This window comes from Poromitra crassiceps (genome assembly GCF_964638095.1).
Source record: "Poromitra crassiceps genome assembly, chromosome: 8".
Taxonomy (NCBI): Eukaryota; Metazoa; Chordata; class Actinopteri; order Beryciformes; family Melamphaidae; genus Poromitra; species Poromitra crassiceps.
The window spans coordinates 51133523-51143958 of record NC_139629.1 but is presented as its reverse complement, the minus strand read 5'-3'; the positions used below and the strand labels follow the sequence as shown (position 1 = coordinate 51143958).

The 10436-nt window shown below is 44.9% G+C and overlaps 1 protein-coding gene across 1 annotated transcript; it reads left to right on the top strand.

Annotated features, from left to right (window-relative positions):
* The first annotated feature begins 186 nt into the window (after positions 1-186).
* Positions 187-6538, top strand: tnnc1a (troponin C type 1a (slow)). The gene is made up of 6 exons (XM_083641467.1): positions 187-299; positions 1778-1808; positions 2086-2232; positions 5059-5173; positions 5612-5748; positions 5947-6538. The coding sequence occupies exons 1-6, from the start codon at positions 276-278 to the stop codon at positions 5976-5978; spliced, it is 486 nt and encodes a 161-aa protein (XP_083497593.1). The 5' UTR covers positions 187-275; the 3' UTR covers positions 5979-6538.
* The last annotated feature ends 3898 nt before the right edge of the window (positions 6539-10436 follow it).

Here is a 10436-nt window from a genome sequence, read left to right as displayed (position 1 = left end):
ACACACACACACACACACACACACACACACACACACACACACACACACACACACACACACACACACACACACACACACAGGAACAAACAGAGGGGAGGTTGGGGAGGGGCGGGGAGGGTATCAGACAGCGCCTGGCTCCAGCTATAAAAGCCTCCCAGGATGAGGCCAGCGTCCTGCTCGGAGCTGGACAGCACCCCCCCTCCTCTGTGCCAGGACAGCGTCGGACAGGACAGCACCCCCCCTCCTCTGTGCCAGGACAGCGTCGGACAGGCAACATGAACGACATCTACAAGGCAGCGGTAAGTCCACTCACAACGACAGCTGGAAAACACACAAACATACAAACAAACAAACAAACAAACAAACAAACAAACAGTTGTTTTCCATTGATGAGGAGATGTCGAGGTGCTTTCAGTTGGTTCGGTGTTTGATGGGATGCTCACCAAAAATCTGAGCTGTGTAAAGTCCGGTGTGAGAGACGAGTGGTACTTTTTACAATCAACAATTGTATTATGTATTCATGACATATTATTATTTTGTTTGTGACACAGAGCATCATCGACGATTTATGAAGTCAAATATTCACTTTATTCCCTCTCACTGTGACTGACCACGACGCGGAATGTCTGTGTGCACGTTCATTCGAAGTTCGGGGAGACAAAAATGACTCGCATCATTTTGTAGTCGCACTGACGAACAAATCCCTGTTGATGTGCCCGGGCATCGTCTCCATCAGCAGCAGCTGATGTCACGGGAGCCTTCAGACCATATAGGTCTAGATGTTCCCCTCCTTCAGTCCTATCAGGTTTGATAGGGGCCACTCAGGAGGTCACCGACAGGACGAGTCCCTCGCCCCGCACTCATTCATTCATGACTCCAAATGGAACAGTCCCTCTCTTACATGGCTAATTTTGGCCGGTTGCTCAGACGCTCCTGCCTTGGTGTTTCTGTGGTGCCAGAGGAGGGCTTCAGGTTTAGATAACCCCCCCCCCCCCCCCCCCCCCCCCACCAAGGCTGAATTCCTGCATTATCTGTGAGCCCCCCGAGCCTGGATGGTTATCTGTCTGTCTGTCTGTCTATATCTGCCTCACCGCTCCACTGGCTGCCCTGCTCACACTACAGCTGAGAGACATGTCCAAACACATCGTTATGTACATGTGTGTCTCACACTACAGCTGAGAGACATGTCCAAACACATCGTTATGTACATGTGTTGTATTGATGTTTCTCTCCATATACCATCACCAGAGGCGCGTGTGTGTTTAATTTATAGCGGACAGACAATAACTCTTACATAAGCAGCTGTCTCCCTCTCTCATTCGTGCTAGCTTTTCCAGGATTACTGCTCCATTGTTGAGCCAGATCCACAGCTATGCTAATTTAAAGCACTGTGTATTGTGTCCTTTATCTGTGGTTCCTGACCCTCCTCTCCTGTCTGTTTATTTTTAACTCCTTCACTCGCTGGCCAGCAGGCCTCACATAGGTTCTGTGTTGTGTCAGAGATGGTTAAGTGTGAGGTAGCAAAACGTTACCTTCGTGGATTTAAGAGTTATCAAAACAGACGGAGGCGAAGATTGGATTCATGACAAATATCTTCACCCATAATAGCTTTAAATCATTTCCACCATTGCTCTTTTTGACCATCGATGATTGTAATTGTAACTCAAATGATAATGTGACAGATGGTAACTGAGAATTGAAATTGAAGTTGCCCCAGTGATGTTATCCATCAGATTATGTGACAAAAGTAACTGATTCAACTTGTCAACTCCCACAGGTTGAGCAGCTGACGGAGGAACAGAAAAACGGTGTGTAAAAAATACAATTAATCTCTAATTACATTAATATAGTGACGTTTCCTAGAGTGAACACACATGGCAATATTTTCCGTACGCATGCCATTATACATGTCACCAAATTGACGTTTTCATTCAAATGTGAATGATAATATCTACTATACAGTGGCCACAATGTACTTGATGTAGCAAAGAAAAGAGTCCAAAGCACATGTGGTGATATAGGTGTTTATGTGCGCTCCTGTGGTGCTATAGAGATGTTTATGTTTATGCTCCTGTGGTGCTGCAGAGTTCCGGGCCGCCTTTGACATCTTCGTCCAGGATGCAGAGGACGGCTGCATCAGCACCAAAGAGCTGGGGAAGGTGATGAGGATGTTGGGTCAGAACCCCACGCCAGAGGAGCTCCAGGAGATGATCGACGAGGTGGACGAAGACGGTAACTCAAATCACACACACACACACCACTAAACAGCACTGCTCTGAAGTACAAGAGTCAAATTTGATTGGTTTGTGGCAAATCCCTTAAACTAAGAGACTCGGGACGACGCTGAAAATAAGGTACAATTCAATGCATAGGTGTAGATTTCAGAGGGGATGAATATTTAGAACACATGCATTTGCCCCCCCCAATACAAACATGAAAGTACCCGTTATTGAGGCAGAGAGAGAGAGAGAGGCAGAGGCAGACAAACGGCTACGAGTTCATACAGTCAGGATTCCCGTGGTCATGAAATGACTGGAAAGTTTGATGAGTAATCGAAAGGTAGTGTTGCCTGCCCATAAAAGCTTGTTAGCCGGCTAAGATAGCAGCAGACGAGCTAATCCAACATGAGCTGTGCAGCAGCTGTCCAAAGACAGTCAAAAGAATGGCAGCATGTGATTCGATGACAGCGTGAGACATTTGAATTTGAATGTCATCAATTTGAATTTATTCACGTTATTATAAATTCATATGAGTGTTAAAGGAGAATTTCGGTTTTTTTGAACCTGGAGCCATTTCCTGGCATTAATTATGAATTGGCCACTCACCTAGCGATGTCTGCAGCGTTTCTGGGCGTCCTAGCGTTGTTTTGAGATCAATATCGTCCAAGTCAGTGTAAAATGGAGTTGATTTGGGGCCAAGTGGTAGCCTGTATTTCCTGCATCTAAATAGCTATTTTTCTTCCCGTTTTCGCCACATATCGCCATAATCAGATCCGTCAACATCCAGCCGAGTGTTATTTCACCCCAGGCTGTTTCCTGGACTGTGCACACGGATCAAATTACCTCAAACGTGATCTAGGTCACCAAGTCTCGTGAAGTCCCGCGATACTTTCCTGTCGACTGGCCAAATACAGGCAGGACGCTTTGCGGTCGTGGTTTTAGCGTAACCTATGTGGGGTTTGGCGTAACCTATGTGGGATTCGAAATAACGAAGGTTATGCCAAACCCCACATAGGTTACGCCAAACCCCACATAGGTTACGCTAAAACCACGACCGCAAAGCGTCCTGCCTGTATTTGGCCAGTCGACAGGAAAGTATCGCGGGACTTCACGAGACTTGGTGACCTAGATCACGTTTGAGGTAATTTGATCCGTGTGCAGTCCAGGAAACAGCCTGGGGTGAAATAACACTCGGCTGGATGTTGACGGATCTGATTATGGCGATATGTGGCGAAAACGGGAAGAAAAATAGCTATTTAGATGCAGGAAATACAGGCTACCACTTGGCCCCAAATCAACTCCATTTTACACTGACTTGGACGATATTGATCTCAAAACAACGCTAGGACGCCCAGAAACGCTGCAGACATCGCTAGGTGAGTGGCCAATTCATAATTAATGCCAGGAAATGGCTCCAGGTTCAAAAAAACCGAAATTCTCCTTTAAATAATAGATGTTTTCGACATGAACATTCAGGCATTTTGATGCAATCTGAGAATAGATCCCCCCACCCCCCACCCCTTAATTAAAGAAAGTTTGGAAGTTAGGTCACATGCACATAGAGACAGTCCGCATGTCTGGGAACGCCCACAAAATCTTAAACGGCTGGCGCACGAGAGGGGTAAAACCGCCCATATATCTCATGGACTGACTCACCAAAAGATGGTGCTGCGGCTCTAAACTACAGGTTTGGGGGTTCTAGAGCAGAACACAAGACGTCTGCTCAGATGTGCGTTTACTGCGGTGGTTAAATCCCCGATCGTGTCTGCCTGGGCTGGGCTATCAGCTAAATTCTAACTTTGCTGAATGGATAGAATGTTTTTTTTTTACCCCACCCTGACCACGCCCCCAGCCAGGCTGAGCCAGCTAAACCAGCGTCTATGACGAGACGTGGCCTCAACCTATACAGTAGGTCACATGCACATAGGTCACATGCACATAGGGCACATGCACATTAAAGAGGTTACTTCCCAAAACAAAAGACAAAAAAGGACAGAAGAGTAAATCGTGCGTGTGTGTGTGTGTGTGCGCGTGCGTGCGTGCGTGCGTGTGTGCGTGCGTGCGTGTGTGTGTGTGTGCGCGTGCGTGCGTGTGTGCGTGCGTGCGTGCGTGCGTGTGTGTGTGTGTGTGTGTGTGTGTGCGTGCGTGCGTGTGTGCGTGTTTGTGTGTGTGTGTGTGTTGACTCAGCAGGGATCATATTAAATGATTAAATTAAATGAGAAAAGTTGATCTACAGGAGAATAGCCAACATATTTGAAAGCAATACAGAATGCCTGAGAGCCTTACTATATTATATTTTGAATTGTCACCTGGTGCCTGAGTTTTGTGTATTCCTATACATAAATAAAGACTTTTCCACCATAAATTGATGCATAAAAGCCACAAATTGGTCCATAAAACACTCAGGATTTGCTGGGGGAGGACTTGTCTTAATGTGCCCCCCCCCAATGTTCGAACAAAACCTTCAGTGAGAAGGTCCTTGAATAACCTTCAGTTCAGGAAACTCCTGAACTGAAAAGACCTTTTCTGTATACATACTTCCATAGTGGTACCTAGCTGGTGCCAGGCTGAGTGAGCCATGTTGACTGGTCCTGGATGTGGAGTGTGAGGGTGTCATGATGCATGTCATGTGTGCAGGTAGCGTGTTGACTGGTCCTGGATGTAGAGTGTGATGGTGTCATGATGCATGTCATGTGTGCAGGTAGCGGGACATGTTGATTGGTCCTGGATGTAGAGTGTGATGGTGTCATGATGCATGTCATGTGTGCAGGTAGCGGGACATGTTGATTGGTCCTGGATGTAGAGTGTGATGGTGTCATGACGCATGTCATGTGTGCAGGTAGCGGGACGGTGGACTTTGACGAGTTCCTGGTCATGATGGTGAGGTGCATGAAGGATGACAGCAAAGGGAAGACCGAGGAGGAGCTGGCAGAGCTGTTCCGCATGTTTGACAAGTGAGTCTATATAAGGTCGGCACGCGTGTTCAAAGCCCACTGTGGAAAACTCTGGAGCAGTCGCAGTTAACTGTCACCAGCAACAGAGCGAATGAGTTGAGATAATATAGATAAAAATAATATAATAATATGATCGTATAAAATGATGTGCCAAGAAATGCCAGATAACTGCAGTGTATGGCAAGTAGTGGTCCATAATCCTTTTGACCAGCACAGGATATTTCAAACACCTGCTCCATCATGTAACCACTAGACATCTTGTCTGAGCATCAAAAACAATGATGGCTCTGAAATACTCCAGTCATCGACACAGAAAAACAAACGCACACAGCTCTATGTGCTGCTGTTTTAGAGCTGGCCTTCACAGTAAACGCCACTTTTCAACCTGAACACGGGCGGGTCGTTCGGCACATGACCTCCTTCCCTTGATCTGCGCAGGAACGCAGATGGTTACATCGACCTGGAGGAGCTCAAAGCGATGCTGGAATCCACAGGAGAAACAATTACCGAGGACGACATCGAGGAGCTGATGAAGGACGGCGACAAGAACAACGACGGCAAAATTGACTACGATGGTGAGCATTTCCCCCCCCGGTGTTAGCGTGACAGCAGTGAGAAACACGTGCTTATGGAGAGCATATGCTGCACCACTCATTTCCTTTGATCTATTTTTTCATGTCAAGATCAAATGGATTCGTGAAAAGAAAAATGGCCTACAGGTTGTTTCTGGCTCACTAACCATTAGCTAACTTGTGTTTTCCCCGGCTTTACAGAGTTCTTGGAGTTCATGAAAGGAGTGGAGTAACGCTGAAGACAGACGTCCCTGATCCCATAGTGTTATTTTTCTATTTCTACTTGACTCCATGGTGTCATCTCTATGGAGAAATGGAAGATGCCGGTGGACGCCACTGATAGAACCTTGGAACGACTTTGCAAGATTTAGTTAAATACTCACTCTGAATGTTTCTGTATTTTTCTACCATCTCTTGCATTGTTGTAAATACAGTTTGTAACTAATTTTGGGGCCCGTGTATACTGAATTTGTGTAAATGTAACCAAATTACTTATATTTTCTATAGAGGTCACCTACTCCATCAGTTTGGCCACTTGGAATATCAATTTTGTGTTGATTTCAAATTCAACATGATCTTTGAAGGGCCACAGCCAAGTTTACAAATCTTCTTATTAAGAGGCTGATTACTGTTTAGCTGGCAGAAAATAGATTTGTGAGTCAACATAGTTTTATACCAAAAGCTCTGGTCGACTAATCGTACATTTAGATTAGAGGCAATGTACTGGAATCTGTGTGTATACATGTTATGATGTACACATTGTATGCATTTCTGTATAAATCGCATATAGTGCCTTCAAGATACCCTCAGGACTTTGTATTCCCCTCTTATTCCCCTGGACTTTTTTTTTTTTCCAATATTTTATTTTTCAATTTTGAGAACAAAAGTGAAACAAACTCAGATATACAGACACACACACACACACACACACACACACACACACACACACACACACACACACACACACACAGACACACACACACACACACACACACACACACACACACACACACACACACACACACACACACACACACACACACACACACACACACACACACACTAAAACAAACAACACATACCAACATTACAACATGGTGCTACCAGCCGTATAAGGTGTTTAAGGGCTTGTAAAAAAAAATACTGTACATAAAATCCCATGTAAGGAGTCCATTAGAGAATAACTGGGCGAGTTACTCATTTCTAACCTCGTCAAAGTAGGCCAGGAACGAGTCCCAAATAGTTGAGAACTTCCCAAGTGAGTTGGTCCTTGTACCTGTGTACCTGAGTCTCTCCATGCGCACAACCGAAACCATGTCCATCAGCCACAACTGAAAAGATGGTGGAGAGTGGGACTTCCACTCCTTCAGAATGAGTTTCTTGGCGACAGTCGTCCCCTGCGTCAGAGACTGCTGCACAGCCGTAGGGAGGAGCAGAGAAGATTCAGAACAGCTGAAGATGGCAAGTTCCGCCTCCGGCTGAAGGGTTATTTTATAGGCCTTAAGAGTACCAGTCAAATATTTTGGCCCAGAAGCCGCATAGTGAAGAGCAAAACCAAAAAGCGTGTGGCAGTGTTCCCCTGGACATTTCTACATCAAAGTTAAAGCGTGTGGCAGTGTTCCCCTGGACATTTCTACATCAAAGTTAAAGCGTGTGGCAGTGTTCCCCTGGACACTTCAGTGTTCCCCTGGACATTTCTACATCAAAGTTAAAGCGTGTGGCAGTGTTCCCCTGGACATTTCTACATCAAAGTTAAAGCGTGTGGCAGTGTTCCCCTGGACACTTCAGTGTTCCCCTGGACATTTCTACATCAAAGTTAAAGCGTGTGGCAGTGTTCCCCTGGACATTTCTACATCAAAGTTAAAGCGTGTGGCAGTGTTCCCCTGGACATTTCTACATCAAAGTTAAAGCGTGTGGCAGTGTTCCCCTGGACATTTCTACATCAAAGTTAAAGCGTGTGACAGTGTTCCCCTGGACATTTCTACATCAAAGTTAAAGCGTGTGACAGTGTTCCCCTGGACATTTCTACATCAAAGTTAAAGCGTGTGGCAGTGTTCCCCTGGACATTTCTACATCAAAGTTAAAGCGTGTGGCAGTGTTCCCCTGGACATTTCTACATCAAAGTTAAAGCGTGTGGCAGTGTTCCCCTGGACATTTCTACATCAAAGTTAAAGCGTGTGACAGTGTTCCCCTGGACATTTCTACATCAAAGTTAAAGCGTGTGGCAGTGTTCCCCTGGACATTTCTACATCAAAGTTAAAGCGTGTGGCAGTGTTCCCCTGGACATTTCTACATCAAAGTTAAAGTGTGTGGCAGTGTTCCCCTGGACATTTCTACATCAAAGTTAAAGCGTGTGGCAGTGTTCCCCTGGACATTTCTACATCAAAGTTAAAGCATGTGGCAGTGTTCCCCTGGACATTTCTACATCAAAGTTAAAGCGTGTGGCAGTGTTCCCCTGGACATTTCTACATCAAAGTTAAAGCATGTGGCAGTGTTCCCCTGGACATTTCTACATCAAAGTTAAAGCGTGTGACAGTGTTCCCCTGGACATTTCTACATCAAAGTTAAAGCGTGTGGCAGTGTTCCCCTGGACATTTCTACATCAAAGTTAAAGCATGTGGCAGTGTTACCCTGGACATTTCTACATCAAAGTTAAAGCGTGTGGCAGTGTTCCCCTGGACATTTCTACATCAAAGTTAAAGCGTGTGGCAGTGTTCCCCTGGACATTTCTACATCAAAGTTAAAGCATGTGGCAGTGTTCCCCTGGACATTTCTACATCAAAGTTTGCGTAGAATCTGCACTCATGTAATAAACAAGATACATTTGTCAAAGCAGTCATTTGTTTCCACTCTGTTTGGGGCCTTCGTCTTCCTCTCCTTCTTCTTCATCTTCATCTTCTTCTTCCTCTTCTTCATCTTCTTCCTCTTCTTCTTCTTCTTCTTCTTCTTCTTCTTCATCTTCCTCCTCCTCCTCCTCCTCATAGATTTTCAACTGGGCAATAGAGTTATGATCCTTGACAAAACGAGAGTCACTCTGACAGTTGTAATCCTCGTTCTCCATGTTGGATAGTGCTGCAGACACGCCTCTCCGTCTTCGGTGCGGTGCCTTTGTTGTGAGCGTTCATCATCACTGTATCAAAACGTAGCTCTGTAGTTGCAAAGCTAAGCTGTTTGACCTCAGTTTTGACTCACCTTCTACATGATAAGTTTCCGTGTGTAATTTGTGTCCCCTGGTGGCTCGTGTCTGCGGCATGTGAACCATTCCTATGGTTGCGGAGCCTGTATCTAGTTACACAATGTATTGAGACAGGAGCTATTTCTGTCTAATCATGTTAGTGCCCATGTTAGGGGATCTGGATTGACCCACACCAGTTGACAATCAAATGCCTTGGTCCATATAAAGACCACTGATCCCCTACAAAGAGAGGCCAGTTCTATTGTTGATATAGCTTTTATTCTGACCTCTGTGTCGGAAAGTCAGTTTGAAATGTTGGAATTATTACAGCGAGAGAGAGAGAAAAACAGGTCATACAAAATAATAGCAGTCTTGCATTGTCACATTCACAAGAGATCCCTACCAAAATTAACTTGAAATATTTTCATCACATTGTGTGTTGTTTTGTTGGTTATGTAAGATAGGTGTTTTCTCAGGTCAACTGAGCATATATATATATATATATATATATATACACACACATTTATTTTTTACTGAAGAGTCATGCAGTTCACTCTCTGGCCACTTGGTGTCAGCAGGAAAACACAATATTATCTGGCAGTCTGGCTTGCTTTGAGGAAGTAGATTAGAAGATGAAGTGAATGGCACAAGCGAGCTCTTCTGGTCTGGTTAATAGTGCATTCAAAAACACATGGATGTGTTTGTCTGATAGTGTCATAGTGATGATCATAAACACATCGATGTGTTTGTCTGATAGTGTCATAGTGATGATCATAAACACATGGATGTGTTTGTCTGATAGTGTCATAGTGATGATCATACTAAACACATTGATGTGTTTGTCTGATAGTGTCATAGTGATGATCATAAACACATCGATGTGTTTGTCTGATAGTGTCATAGTGATGATCATACTAAACACATTGATGTGTTTGTCTGATAGTGTCATAGTGATGATCATAAACACATCGATGTGTTTGTCTGATAGTGTCATAGTGATGTCATAGTGATGATCATACTAGAAAAATATATGGACCGGTTTCAGATTCTCATTTCAATTTGAGCACGGTTTAGATACTGTATGGTAAAATATTTGAACAGTGAGTGGCTGAAACGATCTGGAAGGGGATTGATTGATTGATTGTGTGTGTGTGTGTGTGTGTGTGTGTGTGTGTGTGTGTGTGTGTGTGTGTGTGCCTGTGCGTGTGCGTGTGTGTGTGCTTGTGATGTCAGTGGCCTGATTGATGGCAATGTGTGAACCCCCAACCCCCCCTCTTCCCTGGGGGTCCTGTTAGCCTCGTTGCACTCCTCCTGCTCTCTGTTAGTTATGGGCATTGTTAAACCCCAACAACCACTGAGCCACAGCTGCTGTGCCGGTGCCTGGAAATGTTTAGTGCAATCTCAAACCATCAGACAAACATATCACACACAGACACACACACACACGCACGCACGCACACACGCACACACACACACACACACACACACACACACACACACGCACACACACACACAC